Here is a 22,412-nt window from a genome sequence, read left to right as displayed (position 1 = left end):
GGCTATTCTTCCCTAGTCTTTCAAAGCAAACGTGGCAGTGCTCCAGGGAAAGCTAGGAGATGTGCAAGCTCTGCTCCATGTCGGCAAAGTGTAGCCTCTGTCATCTGTCTCACAATCAGCCTCCTTAAAATTGTTTATAATGATTTTTGCCTGCTTTTAAAATGTATTGAAGGGACTGCACATCCAGTGAGATAGGAGCCAATGGGGATCTAAAATCAGACTGACTGGGCCAGACAAATATAAAACCTTTTCTTTTCTTTCCTAGTATCTCGCCTGGAAGCGAATACGAGGAATATGATCCATATTCTACCCAAGAATATCATGCATTTCTGGGAATTATTTGAGGAGTACAGATTTTACATAATTGCCTTTTTTGTCTCATGGCATACTGAACTTGCATAATAAGATCAGTGCACTTCACAGAAATTCATTGTTGGACTGTACAGATTTGGAATTTTGTGTTGAGCCAAGGGTACATTATATAATGATGTATAATGCACTGTAAGCAGGTCAAGAGATAAGGCAGCCTGAAAACAGTAATGGAGTGCATGCAAGGAAGAATTAGTAAAAAGCACTCTAAGAAATTAATTCAACCTGGCTTCAGTTGAGCCAGAAGGACCCAGAGCAGGAAGGAAACTATATTCTGTACCATACTTGTCCTCCTTTGGTTTTCATCTTAGAGAGTATTTCCCTTATGCTCAAAACTGAAGGTGTGGGGTTAAGGGATTAAAAAAAGTCTTTGTGCCACACTTTGCATGTATGCTTTGTAGCAAGTTTTTCAGAGTTTTATCTCAAAGAATATGCGCTAGCCCACTGCACATGGCCAGCATAGCCATACTCTGTGCCGCAGGTATTGTGGCAAACACTGCTTTACCTAGAGGTCTGCAGCAAGATCCTCTAGCAAAGCCATAATGGCAACACAACCCATCTTGAATCGTCTTTTTTCTCTCAGATGTGCCCCGATTTTTTTTTTTGTTTTTTTCTCTCATCAGCAAAGACGAATTTTCCAAGGAAGCCCTGTGCAGTCCTCGCACACCAGGGCACGCTTGCAGCCACCAGCACTGGTGTTTGCAAGGCATGAGAGACCTGCACATACAACTGGGAGTACACCACCAGCATGCTTGCAAAAGCAAAGGCTGCAAATCCCTTGCTGGAGCTGCCATTTTTCCTAAGTGGCCCTACGCTACACCTGGTTTGCCCTCATCACTATACATATGCACCATCTTCCCATGTGCAACCGAAGTACTTAACCCCAAGCTGTCCTTTTAGTACACAAACAAAACTTCACAGCACTTGGAGCGTTGGTACTGCTCATGGTCCCAGTCCAAACCTACGAATGCAGAGCAAAGCTGCTGTTCAACAGTAACAGCTCTTGGCACTCTTGCCTACAAAGCCAGGGTATCAGCCAAATGAAATCACAAACTGGGTCAGCCCCAGTATATTTGCTAAATTTCTAATTATTTAATGTTGTGAGCCAGGCCAGCGTGGCCAGTGGTGGCAGAGATCAGGCCAGGACCTTTGAAGCCCAAAGCATCACTCACCACAAATGCACTCAGATTGGAGCCCACACGCTTCCAAAGTCAGACTTGGGACCCCAAAGCAAATTGACAAGAAAACTACATATATTTAAAAAAAAAAAAAAAAGTAATAAAATCCAACAGAAGCAGTGGCACCCCTCCTCCCCATTGCCCAGATTTGACGTGTCTGATTAGCACGAGGAAGGCAGAGATGTGGGGAGAGCTTGCATAATGTGGTGCAATCTAGCACCTCCCCCAGGGTGCCCAGCTGCTGCAGAAGCAATTTCACAGCTCATCATCCATTATGAGATTAAAATAATTTTTTTTCCTCCTGTGAAGTATTAATAAATTGTGCAGGCAGACCAGAGTTAGTGCCATTTACACAAATGGTAGTGAATCACCCACCTAGTTATTTCTTAATGGATTGAGTATCTGTGTTCCTCCTTATCCTGTAATTTAAAAAACTAAATACACAAACCTGTTTATTTGTCTCATCAGGCCCCGAGCCAGCTTTTATTAAGCCTGGGGATACCACGACAATGGCAGAGCTGCTGCCTCCCATGGATCTGCCCCAGTACTTTACAAGGGAACAATACCAAAACATCCACGTTGATCAGTATGAAAGGGGAAATGCACTACAAAAAAAGCCCAAGCCCACATTGAAATCCGTCCCAGAATTCACTTACTTTCCTTTCTGGGGGCAAAACTCACTGAGGCATTGCTGATATAATGCGGCTTTCTTGGTACATATAGTGAAGATGTAAAGCTGTAGTCAGAGCACCACTAATGGCTCTTTGAACATCCCTGCTTTATTACGGTATCAGACGAAGCAGGCACGTTTAATGTTTAAACTTCCAATGACAAATGCCTTCAGCAAATATATTTTATGTATTTATTCAGTGCTTCTTAAGTGCCTGTTGCCTTAGCAGCTAAGGTGCTGCTTACCTTTTTTTTTTTTATTTTATTAAAATTAAGAACATATCAACGCTTTGTAAAATGCCACCTTTTTCCCTCCCCTCTCTCCTCTTTATCCCCAAGAGGAGCTTGAAATCCTTTACCCTTCCATCCACTGCAAAACATTTCAGACTGCCAGGAAGTTGCTGAAATGGGAAAAGGAAATTAACTGAAATCACCAGCACAATAAATCAGCCTCCCACAGTATCCCAAAGACCCTCAGCCCCAGAATCTGGCTCCAGCATGCAGAAGAAGTGCCAAAGCCAGATACCTCTGAGTCAGCTTTGCCAAAGTAAACCCTGAGATGAGCCGGCAAGAGCATCTACCCAATTTCAATCTCAACCATTTGGTTTGGGTGGGCGCTGCCTCCAAAACCAGGGCAGGCTGTCTGTCTGCAGCGAAGTATGACCTGGGTTTGGTTGGTCAAAGGAGATATGACAGATTACCTATGGGATCAGGATGCCTCACTCCTTGCAGACCCTAAATATGCAAAACTCATCAACGTGTCAATCCTCCCAGTCCATGAGATGTCAAGATAATCACCCAGGATCTCTCTTTACCTCCTTTGCATTTACTGAACTTCTGAGCACCACAATTACAAGCCTTCCTCCACAACCTCAAGTGCCAGAATTTTATTCTTTCACTCACTTCTCTAAAGCAGAAGCTGTCATGTCACAAGAGCACAAAGGTGCCAGGGCGTTAGGGAAAGCACAAAGCACCAAGAGACTCATGACCAAATTGTGAGAACTGTAACATGGTGGACGGCCAAATATCCAAATCCCCAGCATAGGCTCTCAGTCTTAAGCCTCCGATATGTGAATTTTGGGAAACAAACAGATTTTATCTTTAAAAATTTTAACAATTTTTTTTTTTCTCTAATAAAAAGAGGCTTATGTATGGTATCTAAAAGAGGCAGGAACACACACATTGCTGTGAGTGGTTCATCTATGTCTTAAATCACACATACTCATCAAATGCCTTCTAAAGCATTAAGCAACCTGGACAAAATGAATAGCTAGAGTAGGTACCATGCCTTCAGAGGAAGGGCAAAAAGGAAAGCCATCAAATTAACAATCAAAATAGCAGTGTTTCCCTAAAGTAATGACAACTCTCCATCTAGAAGGACAGTCAGGACACCAATCTGCTGGTCACAGCCAGAAACCTGTAGCAGTGATCACCTCCAATGCTGGCGGTGAGAAAGGACTGTTGTAGGCACTGGCAGCCCTAGAGGCAACGGATAGCATTTGTTCACACAGGGAAGAGCTTTGCAGAGGAGATGAAGGTGCAAGAGGGCTCACATCAACACCAGCACGACCTTCATCGCATGACCACGAGGGACCCAACCCAATACACAAGGCATGAGGTGGGAGGCACTCCATTAACTGCTGTGTCTGAAGAAAACCAGCCCCAGCTATCCGGAGGCCAAACTAACTGAAACACTTAATTCCTTAAGCAGCTGGAGAGGTTTTTCTATTATTTTTACTAGTTTACAACATGCCAGGTAGAACCTGAACTGTTCCAAGGGAAACAGGCAGAAGTGGAAGAGCCAAAATGAGAGATAGATGCTAATGGAGAGGCAGGGGAGGCAGGTAACAGAGCCAAAACATCGACCCCATGGTAAAAATTCACATTTGCCCAGTGTACTCAAGGGCGTCAGCTGCCATGTTTCAAATCCAAGCCTGCACAAAGCCTAGATGTTTCCACAAACCTGTGACGACTCAAGAGTCGAGTGCTTCTATTGCTAATGCTAGCACCAAACTGGGTACCTCAAGAGTCCTACTTGGTCTTACTGAAAAGCATCATCCCAGTCTAGCCCCAAGTATGATCAAAATGGGACAGATCCTTTCAAGGAAGATTACCAGAGAAGCTTGGCTGCAAGATAAGCTGCATTGGCTTTCATCATTTATCCTCCCATCCCTATTCTTGATATCAAATAACAGGAATCTCTTTCCAGACTGGAACAGAGCGAGGCAGAAGTCGGCAATCAAGGATTGCATGGACAAAAGAAAAAATGTGCAAGTAGAAGAGAGTAGGTGTCTTTAACATGGATGTTGCAGTAATCCTTGATGCAGAAGTCTGGAAACCAGGGCAAGTAGAAGAACTATACTGCATGTTCAAATCGCAGTGTTTCAAAAATTAAACACCATAGCATGAGCTGCTCAGAGAGCTTCAGAGTCTTCTGCATTTTACAGAGTGGCTTTCCTTTTTTGATCCCTAGCATCTCTGTGTGACTATGATAAATTCATTCCTGAAGTTGCATTCAAGTGCCCAATAATTTCCATCCTTTCCCTGCAAATCCTCTCTTGACATTTCATGACCAATTTTCTCAGGAAAAACTTAAAAGGCCTGAGCTCACAGTGTTTTGCTAACCAGTCCTTTGTGCATGTAACCCACATGCGACTGCACACAGAGCTCTGCACTTGTGCAGGGAGGGTGGATGGAACATTGCATTTGCACAAGCATCAACGTTAACTGCACCTGCAAGAAGGCATGCAAATATTCATGCAAAAATACACAGCTTTCAACTTTCTAACACTCGGGTGAGCAAAAATCCTGCTCATTTTATCAAATGGAGCTCCTACAGCTTTGCTACTTTTGATGTAAATAATGTTTCCCTTTCACGCGTTCAGTGCAGGGAACCCTGCCCTGGCATGAGGCTGGGTAGGTGAGGACCACACATCTTCCTTTTGATATTGGTGCAGGCTCCCAGGCTTGTAGCACCCTGACCTGCATGCAGAAGAGCACAACCTGCTACTACTTGTGCCCCATCCGCTTGCAGAAGTGACAGGCATCCTCCTCCAGCCAGGTCCGGTGTGGAAACAAGCACCTTTTGGATATTTGCTTCCAAAATATACTAGGAGTTGCTGAAGCCTGGGAAAAAGAGTTCCTTGAGAGAAAAGCAGCCTCCAGCTATGAGCCCAGTATGGGGAGCATGAGCCCTCAGCACCACGTAGGTGTCTGGTTTTGTTTAGAAGTCATCTGGAATTCTTAAAATAAATTTGTTAAATTGTCTTCCAGAGACTGATGACTTTTTTTTTCTTTCCCTTCCCTCCTTAATAAACTTTCAGGGGTATCTTTATTGTTATGTCTAATTTTAGAGAAAACTAACATTTCCTGAGATTCAATTTCTCTCATAATTGTTGGAAGGAAACTAAATTGTCTGCTGTAAACATTCACTGTATTGTGTGAAAAGTATCTTTATTACAGCCCACTGGGAATACTAATAAAATTCCCAATCCTAGCCCTTCCTCACTTTTTTTTTTTAAGCTCGCTCTTTTCTCTTATATACCCATTAATGTCAGTTCAAACATTCTGCAGTCAAGATATGAGAACTTAAAATATATTATTTAACAATCAAGGGTAGAATAAAGACTTGTGAGCAGTAAGATCCTTTCTGCCTTCTCTTTCAGTGCTTTCTATTACAGAAAATGAGAATGGCTATTCCATTTGTCTGTGTGCGTGCTTAGAGTTGATGAAAAAAATCTCATTAGTTTAGTCTGACATATACTCAATACAGTCTATGTACATATTTTTTTTCATTTTATTCTACAGCTGCAAAATGATACTAAATTTCATCAGATTGGAACGAAAACTGTGGTCTTGGAACATTTCCCTTTAAGGGTCTTATATTTATTCAGAATTCATGAATCATTTTCCAGTAATACAACTATAATTATTCTTAAAGTGTTATGTTTGAAGGTTTAATATGAAATACTTGCAAAAAGCTCTTTTTCACTTTGATAGTTTGTAATCTTCATGGTAATCAGATCAGTTAGCTCCTTCACACAGCAGCCAGGAAAATACAATTTAATATGAATCTCATATTCTTCACTCATGTTTTAATTAAAGTAATAAAAGCTAAGTCATATTTTGCCCTTTACAGTGTACACAGATGTATAGACCTGAGCTATACAGCATCAGCTCAGACACTTTTGATGGCTGCTGATGGATTTCCCAGTTTAAGATAAATTTAATTCAGGCTTGTTCAGAGGCTGCTGGTCATGAAAGCAGTGTCACCGAGGAGCGAGACCCAGCATGGTCCTCGGCAGAACTGCAATATGGGTGATGGGTGCATGGGCCAAATGCAGAGCTCTGGGTCAGCTTTGCCACCCTTCACCCCGCCAGCAGGAGCTAAGACTGCTGTGATAGCGGTCCTTCAGCTGGGTCCAGTGCCAGAGCATACCTCCCTGTGAAAGACTAGCGCATCCCTAAATACCTCTGATTTTTGGTTCCCATCATAGCTCTGACCAGCCTGGTGTAGTGCATCACCTGATAGGGAAAGATCTAAGCCTTCCTCAAAGGAGCAGAACCACATCGGACTGGTGGCATGCATGCTCCCCTCCCTGGGTAGCTGCAATGCACGCTCCCCACACATGGCACCCACATCGCACGCTCACCTTCTCCCTGGTTACCTACATCAGCACGCTCCCCTCTCCCGGGCACCCATGGTGCATGCTCCCCTCCTGGGTACCCACAACACATGCTCCCCTGCCTGGGTTACCCACGGCACCCACGCTCCCCTGCCTGGGTTACCCACGGCACCCACGCTCCCCTGCCCAGGTACCTGCCAGCTGCACCCACTCTGAACTGCTCAGGCTTCAGGAAGGGGGATGCCCAGGGGTCTGCTGCACAAATCCTGCAGCTGAAGCAGAAGAGCTAACCCAAGCGACCTGTTGTGTGCAGGCACCAAGCCAGCCCATTCACATGGGTTGGCTCCCCATGAGGTCCCTCCACTCTGTCAGAGCAGTGAGGGGTCGGGTACCATTTCACGATTGCAGGCAAGCTGCCAGAGCACTGCTGGACACCAGTTTGGGTCCACTGCTCTGCCCAACCGCACGAACGAGTAGAGGTTGGAGTGAACACCCAATTCTGAGCGTAAGGAGGTGGATGGCCGTACTTGGGATACATGACCCTCGTCATCCTCCAGTACCTGCAGAGCCCCAAGATGTTCTGCTGAGCGGGTCAGGCCATTGTGGGGCTGGAGTAGAGCTCAACCTCGCACATGCCCAGGGCAGCCCCAGAGCCAACATGGAGAAAAGGGCTCATTCTGCAGCCAGCCTAGACTACAGAGGGGTCTTCCTTTCTGCACAGGCCTTTGTCCAAACTCTGAAGTGGAAAATAATGCTTTCCTGCTGGAAGTGGCTCCCCAGTTAATCACTCTGTTGTGACGGCAGACCCAAACGCTGGCTCAGGCTGGGGCTCCGATGAGAAGAGAAGGAGTAATCAATCAGTTGGGAAAGGAAATCACAAGAGCAACAGGCTGGGTTTTTTTTTCATATTCCTGCAGCCCAAGGTGCTACATTTCCACAAATAAACAAAATTTTCCAAAGCCACTCCCCAGAGGTCCATTAAAGAGGCAAACCAACCTCTACAGGAGCCAAAACCAAGCCCCCAACAGGATGCAGTAGAAAATCTTGCTCATCACAGCTAACCGACAGTGATGTTATCACATTATCAGAGCTCAGCATCAGTCGTTAGCATGTAAAGACCTGGCTTCCAATCACACTGTGTCACAGCCGGTAATTCGGCAGACAAGCAGCGAGGAATTAGCACAGTGCAAGATGCTGGAGGATCTGAAGGCAGAAACAGCTTGTGCATAAAAGCTCCGGGATTGCCTTTATCTGAAGTAACAGCCACCATTCAAGGACAACCAAGCACCCTCCCAGGAGCAGCCGTACCTGACCAGAGGGGTACCGTCAGGTGGTTTAAAGCACACATTAGCACCATATTAATGTGATACCTATGCTTCAAAGGTGACCTGCTCCCTCCAGAGCTGCCCCAGGTTCCCCCACGTGTAGGTCTCCACCTTGCCCTGGGGCACACCGACCATCAAAGGCAGGAGCTCTGTGTACACCATGTGCAGTCCCTTTAAAGCAGTGTTGAACACAGTGGGTAATCTTTGATAAAGTGACACTTTGTTGGCTAAAGGTTACTGCACACCACCTTCCTCTATATTTTGTTGCTATTTTATGAGCTGTTGGCTTTACAAACTCATCAGCATTGCTGGATAGCCAGCCCATGCATCCTCATGTCACAGGAGTCACCATGCACACCAGCAGATCGCCTTCAGTGCTATTTACTCTGACTGGACCTCAGCTGTGCCTCATGGTACTCTGAAGCAGTCCCAGTTACTCCATCTCCTTCACCCTCCAGCACACAGGGAGCATTTCTGTGATCTCGGGTCCACGTTTCCTTCAGCCCCCCTGGTGGGCATCATGGCATTTCAGCACCAAGAAACATCCATGTCCAACCCTCTATCAGAACTCATCCTGGTATTAATATTTTCTATATGTAAAACTTCGGATCAAGACACAGCAGCAGCAAATGCTGTGTCTCAGTGGGATACACATCGTCCTGCTGCTGCCCTCTCTCTGCCAGCTGCCAGGTACCCACCATCCCGGGCAGGTGGAGCATGGGCTGGACCTGGGCTGCCTCCAGCCCTGGACCACTCTCCTGCTTTGACTGGGTTATTCTTCTTATTATTTTTTAAATGTTTTGGTGCTTATGGACTTCTTCACTGCAAAAGAAATCAGCTCTGTTTGAAGGTCCTCAGGCACATTTTGATCACACACCTCGCAGACTGCAGGCTACAATCAGGCATGCTGCTTAGTACAGACAATCTTTACCATTGGGTCAAAAACAATCTCTGAGATGATTCAGATCCCAGAAAATCCAAGAAAGACTTGGGAAAGAGAAGGAAAAATTACTGCTCAGACTGACCCAAGGGCATAGCTGGCTGCGAGCACCGGGAAGACCTTGGAGGAGTGGTGGATGTCGTGCCTAGCCCTCAGGCTGCCAGCCACAGTGCGTGTTATTCCTCTGCTTTCCGACCACTGCTCCAATGCACCCGAGGATCTCCTTCTCCATCCTGCCTTTGCCCCTAAACCTAAATCTATTCAAGAACTGCAAGTTCCTTGATGAAATGTCTATGCATGAAATTCAAGCACCACAACAATTGCAGAGTTTTCTGTTCCTACAAGGCACTCTGTGTCATGTGACAGATATCTTCAACTGTATAAGATGCTATTTCTTTTTTTTCCCCCAGAGTAAATGCAATAGAAACAGAGACTATCCATTTCGGTCTAGGAACTGCTCAGTTACATTAGCTTTTCACTCTGTGATGCTTGGTGGCTGTTTTTCAAACACCCTATTGTTAACAACTTAGGAATCCTTTGAGACCAAGGGTTGAAGATGATGTTCATTCTGCTTGTAATACCAAGGGATTTTTTTTATTGTAATTTTATTTAAGCACTACAGCTGACCCTCCACCAGCAATAGAAGCTTCTCTTACTATGACTAAGTTACAGGAATCGCTTTCTGACTGCACCTTTCAAAAATTTCACTGTCACATAGGAGTTCATGCAAAATTCACAAACCTGGATCATCAGCTGTAGTTGTGCTCACCTCCAAAACCCCGCCTGGAAGGGTTTCCATTAGCTGCTCATTATAATAAATGACATGTAACAGTCTATTGTTCATTCTAAAATAGTACATGAGATTCTTCCTGAATCATCTGCTGAGAAAGGCTTTTAATATCTATCAATGTCTTCCCTCTATTTTTTATTCTCTAGCACAACATATGAAATTATACAGTATTACTCAAAGAACAGCAGGGAAAGAGCAAAATCTGTATCTTAGCATGGGTGCCTGCTGCAGCACGCACTCCCAGCTTCCACTGCACTGCCAAACTCTGTTTAATCCTCTCTTTCAACTTTGAGGCCATAAAAAGCTCTCACTTCTCTTCACTAGGGGCCTTCTATGTATATATGTCCTAGCAATATTTGCAAGATATCATTGTAAAGGGATTGGGGAGTCATCAGGTTTTTTACTTTAAGGTGTACTCTGCCCCTGTTGTAGTTGACTCTAGACTTCAAAAATACAGACTATTTGCCGATTGGAAGAGACCAGGATGCTGTACAGAGGCACGAGAGTGAAGCCCAAGGAGCACAAGAGTACTGGAAATTCAGGAGCATCAGAGCTCTCTATGCCTGGGGGACAGGTTCCCCATTGTTTAAATCTTTCTACTTATATCAGTGATTTTCTCTAACACTGACCATCCTCCGACTATCATCTGTTCCTGTGATCAATAGATCAAACCATTCAATAGCAAAATCAATAGATTATGAAGACCTCGAGACATGTGTCCTCAAAGTTAAACACAAGTTTCTTCATGTGCAAAGACTGATCAGACTCTTTAGAAACACAAAAGTTCATCAGGGGACTTGAGTGGAAATTGCACGAGGAATAACCTCCTGTGGGCTCTAATTTTTCCTCCACCACTCTGCTGTGCAGTCTTTACTATGACAAGACTCAAGAGAAGGATCACCCTAAGGTATGGCTCAGCCACATGTATGGTCTCCTGATTTCTTCTAGCCTTTCTTCTGGAGCAAACCCAGGCCTGGGACAGCGGCTGTAGTGACCATGAGGAACCTGCTGCACCTTATGAGCTTCAGGGACAAACCAATTGCTGGAAACTCCTCCAAATTCACATGTCCTGGTAGGTCAGGGATCAACCAACATGAGAACATTTTATGCCCGAGCAATTGCATGCTGTCGCTTCACTGCCAGTGACAGAGCATCTCTACCCAAGCCACTGATGGAGGCAAACCCAAAGTCCATATTGGTCCTGTTTTACACCTTTCTACTAGGGAGGAAGGAGCCTAGAACCAGGGGAGGATGACTGACATCTTCATTAGCAGCACCGAATTGCCCTCACGCTGCCTGGGGCTCCATGGCCACTTCAGGACTGCAGTCGTCACATCCTGGGTCCTCGGTCCCCGGGGGGGAAGGGGACCCCCACAATCGCATGGCGCGGATGTGCTCCAGAGCCAGGTTTATTTTATCAACTGTTGACATTTTGCTGCAATTCAGTCAAGATTGGTGGGAGGCCCAGGAGGTGGGAGGACAACACGTCTGCCAGTATTATGACAAGGTTTGATGGCATATTTTATAGCAGAGGCTGCCAAGATGAGCTCTGTCTAGTCTGGAGCGTTAGCAGAATGAGAGGAAGGTATCTGCAGCTTCCCGCACTGTCATTAATTTCTAATTATGATATCACTTGCTTTCTACATTATTGCTTATTTACCAAACACAGCTTTATTGTACTGTCCAGTTCCTTATAACTAGCAAACCCATTGTTATGCTAAAATGAATGTTCTAAATGTTATTTATTATTTGATAAACCTTGTGTAACCCTGAATGAGGACATTAAATGGCAAGAACACTACTTCAAAATCCCATTTTAAATAAGTCACCAAGACAGCTGTGCCTTTATAAAACACATTAGAGTGGCACTCAGAGCACATATGGCTCAGGGATATATACAAATTATACAATTTCTGTCATTCGATCAAATAAGAGGGACGTTTTGACCCCAGAAATGAGTCAAATGTAAGTTGTAATTCAAGCCCCACCAGAGGCCCTGGTGGTAATGTATCCTGACGGCTGATCAAAGAGCCCTGACCATTTGACCCACCAGATCAGCGACTTACTGTATCTATTATGGCTAATACAGACCCCAGCTTGAAGATGTATGGAGATAAACAGATAAAGGGCAATAGATACAGTAGATAAATGTTGATTTATACACATCCAAGCACACGGATACATAGGCAGATGGATTTCACACGTGCTGAAAGGGGCAGGCATGTATAAACCCCACACTAACATTTATATAGGAACACATTTGAAGACAGATGTCGTATATGTGTGTGTGCACATGACAAATATAATCTCTCTTAACTCCATTTCCCTTGGTGCATCAGTGTAACCCCCGCACTCAGCTGAGCTCCTGCCGATTTGCACACAGCCAGAGAAAAACCCACCTTCTATTTTATGCACATGCTGCCATATACAAACACACCTATGCCCACAGATCTACTTTCTCAGCAGTATAAACAGGAGCAGCTCCATCCCTGAGTTACCCAGACTCACCCTAGTGCACACAGCCCAAACTAAAGCCCTCTTTGCTGCTCTGCAGGGTCATCGACATCAGATGTCTCACCAGGGCTGGGTGAAATCATGCTTTTTCAATGCTGCGGTGCAAACCTGCAGCCCCTACTCATGTCCACAGGACAGATGTGGCTCCTGGCAGCCAAGACCTGACATTTTTGATGCACAGATTGGCAGCATGAGTGTGCCAGCAAGAGCATCATATAAGAACAGCATCAGGAGGAGGAAATGGTGTGCAAATAACTTTCTGTCAATTTAACTACCATATTTTCAACACTCGCAGTATAAGCAGTGGGGTCCTATCTGTCCTCTCAGTTACAATAGCAAAATGTTGCTTATGTGGATGCACCTCCCCGGCCTGAATAGACTATACTGATGTATAACAGCATTTGCATGAGGAGTCACACAAATTAACTTGTTGGTACAGGAACAGGCACGTTGCTCAGCTGGAATAAGCCATGCACTGAAAGCTCCTGAGATTAGGCAGAGTGCAGGATCAAAAATGCCAAGCGGTAAGTAATCAGCTCTTTCCTCCTTCGAAGCTGCCCATTGTCCTGCCAGCATTCAGAGACCTGCCATGGAGAGAGGAGAGATGTGGCAAACGCTCCCCTAAGGTTTTCCATAATGTCCCTCCAGGGGCCAGGCACAGAGTCACATCCCTGCTCCCAACAAGCTGAGGGACAACTGTTCCCAAACCCGTGCCAGGGGTTGGCTGTTCCCACACCCTGCATCACATCATCCCCAGCTCCCTGGCAAGGTATTTCTTGCATTTATTCACCCTTAATGTGGGATAATGGTACCTTCTTGCAGGGTATTCCCTGGTGTAGTTAATTCATGCTTATAAAGCACTTGTTGAGTCTTCCTGCAAGTGCAAAAGCCTTGATGCCAAACAAAACCAACCTCATTCCTGTCCAGCTACATGAGGAATTTCCCAACCTTTGCCTTTCCTGGGGTTACTCTCTCTATCACAAAGACCTTAATAAATGCCTTTTCTTACTCATTTTTGAGGGTGTTTTTATTTAAGAGCACCACTGCATTTTTACTCATCTTTCAGAGTACATCATATGGCTGGTAATCTGTCCATTCCCTGGGATTTTTGCATTACTTAATTCCTTGTCTTTGTTTGGGGAGGGGGGGGGGTGGAGAAAGAAAGAAAATTGACAGGGGTGAGGAATGATGCTCTGCCGACTTCATGAGACACAACAGATACCTCACTCATCTCGGGGGTCAAATGTCCGTGATGGTTTGATCAGATGTCAAGTTGCATTTATACTCTGGCCCCTGTTGGGGGTTGAATTACATTTCACATTTGACTCACTTCTGGGGTCAAATGTCCCTTCTATTTGATGGAACAAGAGGAATTCTTTTCCCCAAGCAGGCTGTGCCGGCATGGGCCTGGATCTGTCAGCGCTCTCATTATGTTTTAAGCTCCTGTATTTCTGCATTTCGTTCTCAGAGCTGAAAACAACCCCTTTTGAGATGACAACAAGAAATGCAGCTGATAGCACATAAGCAATCCCATCAGGTAAGATGAGGGAAAGGAGCAGATCAGCTGGCTTTGAGATGTTTTGGATGGTGTTTTGTTTGGGTTTTTTGAGGGGCTTTTGGTTGTTCTCCCCCCCCACCCCCCGCCAAGTTAGCAGCTCTGCAGGGTAGGGAATGATGAAGGAGAGGCAAGCAGACCCTGGTCCTGGCTTTACCACACTCTTGCCATGAGATACTGCAGAAACTCCTTAGGATCCAAAACCGTACAAGGGGCTGAGATAAGCTGATGTCAGGGTGCTGCAGGAGCGTGATGTCACCCGAGGACTGCTCAGCACAGGAGCTGCCCTAACCACACTGCCTCGGTAGCTCCAGTTGTAAAATAAAAATAATCTTATCTGTGTGATGGGAAAGAATGACTCAAGAGCTTAAACAGTTGCTGGATCTCTTGGCAGAAAGCGTAAAGCATTGCACTGACAGGCAGGAGCCATTTAACCCCCCCCCCCAAGGTTTAAATCAGGGTGGGGGGAGAAGTGAATTCTCCCTAAACTGAATTCTGCTTTCCACCTAACTCCTTCTAGGCATTTTGAAAGAAAAATTGCAAGGTAATATAGTATTTCCTATAACAAAGACTATCGAACCTCTTCCATCTGTGGACCCCTAAAAATTTTCCAGCTGAAATGAAGCCACATACAGAGGTGAATTTCTTGCTTGCCCAGCCCTTCCCACTCACCTTGAAGCACAGAGGGGCTGAAAGCCCTTGTGCAGGTCCAGGGGATTTCAGCATGACAGTCTCACCCCAGGCCATCACAAGCATGCTGGTACCTGGGGAGGTCACTGTGTAGTGCAAAACTAGGGTAAATAAGCAAACGTGCCCTAAAACAGGCAATGTGAAGCTAAGATTTCCCACCATTAATGCTGGAGGTCCCAGCCCCCGCACCTAAGCTGGGCTCAGTGTGAAGCTGTGTCTGCTGTGGAGAGCTGCAGATGCCTAATGGTGCCCAGTGCAACCAGTTTAAGACAAAAATAGGGAAAAAACCCCAACCCACCAGGCCCATCTATTACAGTGTGATGGCTTCAGTAATTAGTGTGTATGATTTGTCTTTGTCCCCAAGGATCCCAAGGGCTGAGCGATATCCCGTGTGTGCTGCACAGGCATCTCGGGGCCAGTGATTTAGCAGCCTCTCAAGCAAGATTGTGAAACCACGCTCCTGCTGTTTAATGTACTCATTCAGGTTACAACAGGTTTAGCAAACAATAAAAAAACATCTGGAACCCCCATTTAAATAGAAGAGTTGTGTTATTAGTAATAAAGTCATGACTGGTGCTATAAAGTGTGCTCTGGTGAACAATGTGCAGGTAAATAAAGGGAGATGAAGAACTAATGAGGGTGAGGGAAGAAGGCTGTATCTATTTTTCATGTCAGTCCCCACTCCTGATAGGGCTTTTGCTCCAGGAGATAAAGCAGCAGCACAGCCCCTGTGCACAAACCCATCCCTGTAATGGGGGGTACCTGCCCCCTGCTCACCCTCTGCTAAGAGAACGATACTTCCTCCCTTTTCATCCTTAACTGCTATTTCAAAATAGGAAATAAAGGTCACCAAGTAAATAGAGAACAAATGAAGAGTAAACTTCTATTTCCCAGGTTCCAGGGATCTAACCTGGTTTGGTTTACCCTTCTCCCAGGTTCAAACAGTACATGAATCCTCCACGACATGATAGCCTCTATTTTTATTCGGAAGTCAGCCCTCCTCCTCCTCCTTAACCGTGACGCAGCAAACCATTCCCCACCCTGCAGCATCACTTCTGATTTCCCTCCAACTGCCTACCCGTGTGGGAAGCGGGATGCAACAGGGGCCATGAAGTGATTTCTGTTGATGTAGAGTAGGAAATACAAATGGTTCACCCTGGCTGTGGTTCGGTCCCAGTCCAGTCCAATCCCACAGGCACGTCATGGCCAGAGAATGTGGCCAGCTGCTGAGCCAGTGCTGCCAGCCCTTCCTGATGAGGCTGTGAAATAGTTGTCCCTTGGGAGTTTTTAAAGGCAGAATATCTATGACAACTGCCCCCATTAGCATCCACCACTTGCTTGTAGGCTCTGCACAGCCCTGCAGAGCACAGGGCAGGGATGGGCTGACCACGAGCTGGGGCAGCTTGGGGTCACCCTGTTCTTTTCTGCGTTAGCTCAACCTCTGGCAATTCCTGGCTCTAACGATCAACCACATGCTGTTGTTGATTGACTACATATTTGTTTCTGCTGAATCACTCAATAGCACAAAGTTTGCGGTTCCTTCCCCACCCTCTGGGAATCCTTCTCACCTGAGAACAGCCCTCTCCCCTCGCCTCGGCGGTGATGGCTTTGTGTGCCATCTTCGAAAGCCAGAGCAGGAACAACTCTCCCGAGCAACGAGCCAACGCACTGCCGCACTCTAAGGTGGCAAACGACAGGTTTTCATCCTGTTTTCAGTTTAATATGCATATATTTTAATCGCTGCTGGTATCTGAGTTAGATATACCATGGATGCCTTGTAATACCCAGCGATGCTGCGGTAAGTACCAAACCCCAGCAGCACAAGCACACCATAACCTCGCTCCAGGCCACACACACCAGGTCCAGGGCAATAGGAAGCCGGCAGCATCTTGAGCTGGATGGAAATCACCACACACCTGCTTTTAAAATTTTGGAACGCATCACCTTCACGCGACATAACCCTGAGGAGCCCATGGTGCACGTGGCTGCAGTCAGCAGGGCCTCACAATGAAACGGCCCAACACAGCCCAAAAATGGGATGCTGAAAAATATTGGCAATGAATTTGCACCTTCCCTCACAAGGTAGCTGGATGTGATGAGATACTTTGCCCCGACGGTGCAGCATCAGGCACCTCAAAGATGCACTGAATCCCCAGCACGCTCTAGTCGTGCTGGGCCACCACGGTGGGATGCAGATGGGACCATTCTTCATCTCCTGGTCAGGAGGACAGGTAAGCATGTGCTGAAGTCCTCACCTCCCAGCAGGACCTAAGCATGGGCTTAACTTTATATATATTTAGGGTTCCACTGAATGGACATGTCTGTATCATGTGTATCCAAGCCCAGAGAGAGCCCTGAAGGCTCAGGCACCTGTGAGATGTGAGGACTTCTATTCTGGTCCTCCACATGTGGGTTTATAGTTCCAAAACAGGAAACCTTTGATTCCTTTTTCTCCCTGAGCCAGATAACTGTTAATCTATTTAGCTACAGGAAATACTCTGCGTGAGGGAAGGAGACACCTGAACTACACATGATACTTGGAAACCTCACTGCATGCAGAAACACCAATTGCATCTTCATTTTGAGTGAAGGATGCTGAGGAAAAGCTTTTCAGCCTCATTGGAGAGCTGTGGCGAAGCCAGGCTCCGGCGATACACAGCAGCACTGGCACGCAAGCGCATCCCTCTCCCTGTACTGAGTGCATCCACTGCTGCTCCTTGGCAGCAGCCGGGTTGACAGCTGTGACCTCCTCCGTGCACCCTCCAGATGTCCCAGGAATGCAGATTCACAGACAGCTCCTAGAATTTTTGCTTGGGCATAGCCTAAGTCCCTTAGAAAGTCTCACCACACTGCCCACCCAAGCAAATTGACACTTACCTGATTTGCTGATAGAAACTCCTGGGCGTTGTCATTCATTCCCATGTACATGTTCTCCCCATCAAACTAGAAAGACAAAAGAAAGTCAGAGTTAGTGAAATACCATCTGTACACCAGGGTCACGTGCATCCCAAATACTTTCCTGGCTCTTCACGTAAAGAGCCAAAATTCCCAGAAGAAAATCCTGAGCTGCTCCTTTAAAACCTTTCAGCATGGTTATTTGCAATGGGACATGGTAACGTAGCAGATTTATGTTATTTTTTCAGTGAAATAATGAATTAATCACTCCAATTCAAACAAATAAGCCAAACGTGTGCAAAACCACAGATGTACCCAGCAGCAAAGATCACCCAAATGAAGTTCTAGCTAAAATTCCTACTAGACCATCGATCAGCTTTAAAAAGCCAACTTCCATCGACGGAAATTTCCATGACAGGTAGGTCCTATTCAAGCCTCTTCCAGACACCTACATACCCCTTAACCCACAAAGGAAACCTACAGCAGCAATGCAGAAAGCCACTCCGGACCATATATGAAGGGGTCTCTATGCAAAGCCTGATTCCCCAGACTGATAGTTTGTTGTTCTTTGCAAACTCTGGCTGCAAGAAGGCACATTTCCCCCCCCATTTCCACTTCCCCTGCCTGCTCTGCCAGGACTCTGCCTCCACGGCTGGGCGAGAGGCAGGGCAGCCTGAGCACAGTGCGTTCGCCTGTGCCCCCACGGCTCCTGCAAACACACCTGCCCCCTTCACCCGGTTCCAAGCTGCTAATCCACTTATTAGGCTACAAAATCCCCATGGAGAACTGCAAAACTCTTCTCATTAATTAGCTACAACGGAAGCTTTTCACTTGCTCCCATTCCAAATGAAGGAAAAAAGCCCTCCAGGATTGTCTCCGGCTCGAAGTATGGCTGGGGCAGTTCTCAAGGCTAAGTTCACAAATTAATTATGGCAATAAAATGGGCTATGCCATAAAACACTCCCGAGACAAGGATGAGGGTACCAGCTGTGAATGACACCATATACTTAACAAGGGGAACAGCCAACCCTCTTGCCCTTACAAGCCAGATGATGAATTGAAGATTGTTCACCCCTTGCACGTCCTCTCACTCTCTGATAGGAAGCTGATACCAGTTATGCCTTAACAGAAATGGGCCATATTAAGAAAAATAAAAGAGAAATCTAAATAAAATCAGGTGAAGATTTTCAGTGTAGACTATTAATTACACTTCAATTTCTCAGAGTGCTACAGGATTAGCTATTAAAGTCAGCAGAGTTAGTAAAGCCAAGTGGGGGTAACTCAGCTCTGCTTGGCTTCAGACACCCTCTAATTGCCAAACCATCCTCTGGGATAGCAGAGCAAACCAATTAAAAGCAGCAAAATTAGAGCGGGTATTGTGACACTCATTAACTAGTACCAATAGCAGCCACAGCAGGGTGGAAGGGGATCCCTGTGCAAATGCAGGATTTCGTTAAACCCATCAGCGAGGCAGGAGCCATGGGATGCAGCGAGCATAGCCAGCCCTACAGGCTTGCTGGGACAAGCAGCTCTCCCAGAAGCCAGCTGGGTGCTATCCACTTTAAACTGAATTTCCCTCCACCTGTAAAATGACCGCTGGCATAGCCAACTCCTGCTAACACAGTTCCAGTTGGAGCTGCCATGCTTCCAGGCATGGAGACTCAGTCAGCTCTACGGCCTAAATACCCTCTGCCAACCCAACCAACCCCAGTGGAGAAGGCTGAATTTGCAGAAGAGGTGGCACAGTTTGGTGGAGGTGCTCAGCCCTGGGGCAGCTGGACCCAGGCTCTGCAGGAGGAGCTGGTCTCTGACTTGGCAGGGGCAGCAGCATGGTTTTGAGGAGTCAGTCTTTTTGGAACAGGCAGAATTATGGTCCTGAGGTCCCACTCCCAAGCTCTTTTGGGGACCACCCCACCAAAAAACCATCAGGTGGATCCTGGAGCCTGAGCAGACACCTCAAGGCTGTGCACCACATGGATGTACGGCCCTTTCTGGTGCTCCAATCTGCAGTGCCAGAGCTTTGCGTCAGGTCGGCTGCACAGACACGCTGCATGGCACTGCGGGACACTTAAAAGCTATTGCGTCTTGAGACTGCACACTGAGATGATGCAGGTGAGCTGCACAAGAGCTCTCCAGCAAGCAGCCCTGAAGAGAGAGAAAAATATTCCAGTGGGGAAATAGTTCTCTCTGTCCCTGGAACTGGTCAGGAATTTGCACTGCAGAAATATTTACTTCCACATCAGGAAAAGAAGAGCTCCTTCCTAAGTAAAAGCTTTGCCCCTCTGAGAGATTTAAATACACAGATGATACACATCCATCCACCCCCCTTCCTTGCAAACACACACCTAACTTTTGTCCTCCTCCAGCACAGTATTTTGCAGATCTAGACTAAGACCTGTTTGAAACAGCTCTTCTCCAGAAAACAAAACTCACCTGGCAATCGACATTCAGAAAACAAAAAGTATCTTTCACTGGGGAGGTCCAGGGCAGGACAAGCACTCTGCTTTCTCTATATCATTCTGTTTGTCAGAATGTATTTTTTTTTATGGCTTTCTACTGTTCCCCTACCTCCGCTCCACGCTTCCTTCTGGCCTTGATGCCTTCATAATAACTGTAATGAATCCTGCCTTCAAAATTACTGTGCCTCTGATTGCCAGTCTGAGCAGCGAGCCTGAAAATCAAGACTTGAAATGCAATGGAAACTTTGGAAATTCCCCACTGCTGATTGGATTTTTTCCCCTCTCCTCCAGGCTATGAGGGTGCAAACAAATTTATTAGAAATTCTCCCATCAGGATATTTTTTCAATTAGATGTTTGCCACTTATACACCAGCCAGGTAGAGCAGATAAGTGATGTGCTCTCCCTCTTCTCATTATTGTTTCGCTACAGAATGCACTTCAAAACAATCAGCGCCATCATTCCAGGTAGATTTACGGCAGAAACAGACATTTTAATATTTGCCTTTGGTTACAAATGCTTCCTCCCTTTTCGCTTTGGTCTAACTCCCGATACATGCAAGCCTCCCAGGCAGTTCCAGACCTGGGTGCATCCATTCATCACCCTCTGTGCCCCCCAAAACTGACCAAACCTGTATCGAATGATGTGCACATGTGGAGTGGCAGGTATCATTTTCAAGTCCTAACTTGAAAGGCACATACTCTCGTGCAATTGTCTTAATCATCCATTTGCTCTTTTGTAATTATTTAATTTTTGTTATTCTTTGGCTAATAGAAGCAGCCTATTAAACAAATCAGTGGCTGTGGCTAATTCTCACTCTCTCCCGCATGAAATGAGCAGGAAGCTGAGGTGAGCCGAGATCACTCTCAGCTCGTAGTGCTTTGCCTCCACGACATGCTGTTCGCTTAAAAACCTGGGAAGTGCAAACCCTGTGTAGCCAAGCTGAGAAACTGGGAGAGGCAGGTAGACGTGATGAATTGCTCTTCCTTCATCTGAGACTTGGACCCATTTTTATCTAACTTGCGCTGACTTAGATTAGCGATGGTTGCCTACAAGCACTACTAGAATCAAGGACCTCTACTTCAAAAAGGACCCATGAAGCCCCACTTTGCTAAATCCCAACTCAAAACTTGTCTCACATAACATGCTCAGGACAGAAACAACTCTACTCACCAGATTTAAAAAAAAAAAAAAGAAAAAGAAAAAGAAAAAGAAAAAGAAAAAACCCTCAGAGGAAACTGCTCAAATTCCTACCAACTCTGGCAACAAAAGCATGCTGTCAAATGAATGCCAGCAAGCTGCCTTCACCTGCAGGTGACAGGAACTGCAACCTGAAGGACTGGGAGCACAGGTGTGACCCAATCTCATGCCACAGGAGGTGACTTCGCCTGGCACCGATGGATAAGCACACGGACATTGTCAACCCCATTCAGCCAGGGAGTCCCAAGGAATTCAGGGTGACGGACAGAGAGCCGTGCCTCCAGACAGCACCTCTCCATGGGACACACTCCCATGTATTTTGGGTCCAAGAGATACAAGGACAGTTCTATTCTGTGAGAAAACACCCTCTGAAATTTAGTTTTTCATGGCGAATTTACTTAAAAATACAGTTCTTTTACTACGGCTCTTCCAGGGGAGCTGTAGCTGGCACCGCAGCTGCAGAGGCAGAGTGCTGCTGTGCATCCACGAGCCCGTACAGGGAGCTGAGTGGAGGCTTGATTCTGATGATATTCTACGAAGCACTTTATTTTTATTGCTTTTCTAGACTCACTTTGGTTTGTTATTTTTGTGATACGACATTATTTTCAAATCTGTAAATGTGCCCAGAGGTCATATGGGTCCAGTGTTAATAAGATGAAAATGAATAAGAAAAATAAATGCATGCTGCAAGCTGGGACAGACCCCAGAGCCAAGCAGCTGTGTGATCTCCGGCTCTGTGCAAACATGGAGAATAAATGTTTGTTAACTGGGAAGGACCCAGCGGAAAGAAACACAACCTCCTGCCAAGATTCAGAGAAGGTGTCACTTTCTCATGGATGGCACTGCCAGCTTGTACAATTTTATTATGAATCTCATCACATCCTTTTATTTCCTGAGAGTCACGAGCTGAGATGAAAACCTCAACTCTGTAAGAAATATGTTGACAGCACTCACACCAGGAATAGCTTCAATGACACCTGCAAGATCTCAAAAATCTTCCAAACTTCTTAACTAATTTTATTTTAAGTGTGGTGGGGTTTGGGTTTTTTTGGTTTTGGTTTTTTTTTCTTGAGGTGTCTTACCTAAAATTTAACATTCATTGTTGACAATACTAGACCAGAGCACCTTAACTGTAAGTTCACTGAGGATCTGAGGCTTTTAAAAAGTGGTCTGTTGATGCAAATTCCAGCAGTTACTAAAAGCCA

At 45.8% G+C, this 22,412-nt stretch overlaps 1 protein-coding gene across 3 annotated transcripts in view; it reads right to left on the bottom strand.

The window, feature by feature from the left end:
* Positions 1-22,412, bottom strand: part of TOX2 (TOX high mobility group box family member 2) — a 157,765-nt gene that overhangs the window by 76,782 nt on the left and 58,571 nt on the right. For all 3 annotated transcript variants that reach the window (XM_069807357.1, XM_069807366.1, XM_069807371.1), the window contains exon 2: positions 17,533-17,598. In XM_069807357.1, coding sequence (XP_069663458.1) covers positions 17,533-17,598 — 66 coding nt within the window. The remainder of the gene's footprint in view (positions 1-17,532; positions 17,599-22,412) is intronic.

Source organism: Haliaeetus albicilla, chromosome 2, assembly GCF_947461875.1.
Source record: "Haliaeetus albicilla chromosome 2, bHalAlb1.1, whole genome shotgun sequence".
Lineage (NCBI taxonomy): Eukaryota > Metazoa > Chordata > Aves > Accipitriformes > Accipitridae > Haliaeetus > Haliaeetus albicilla.
This window is presented reverse-complemented; position numbering and strand designations above follow the sequence as displayed.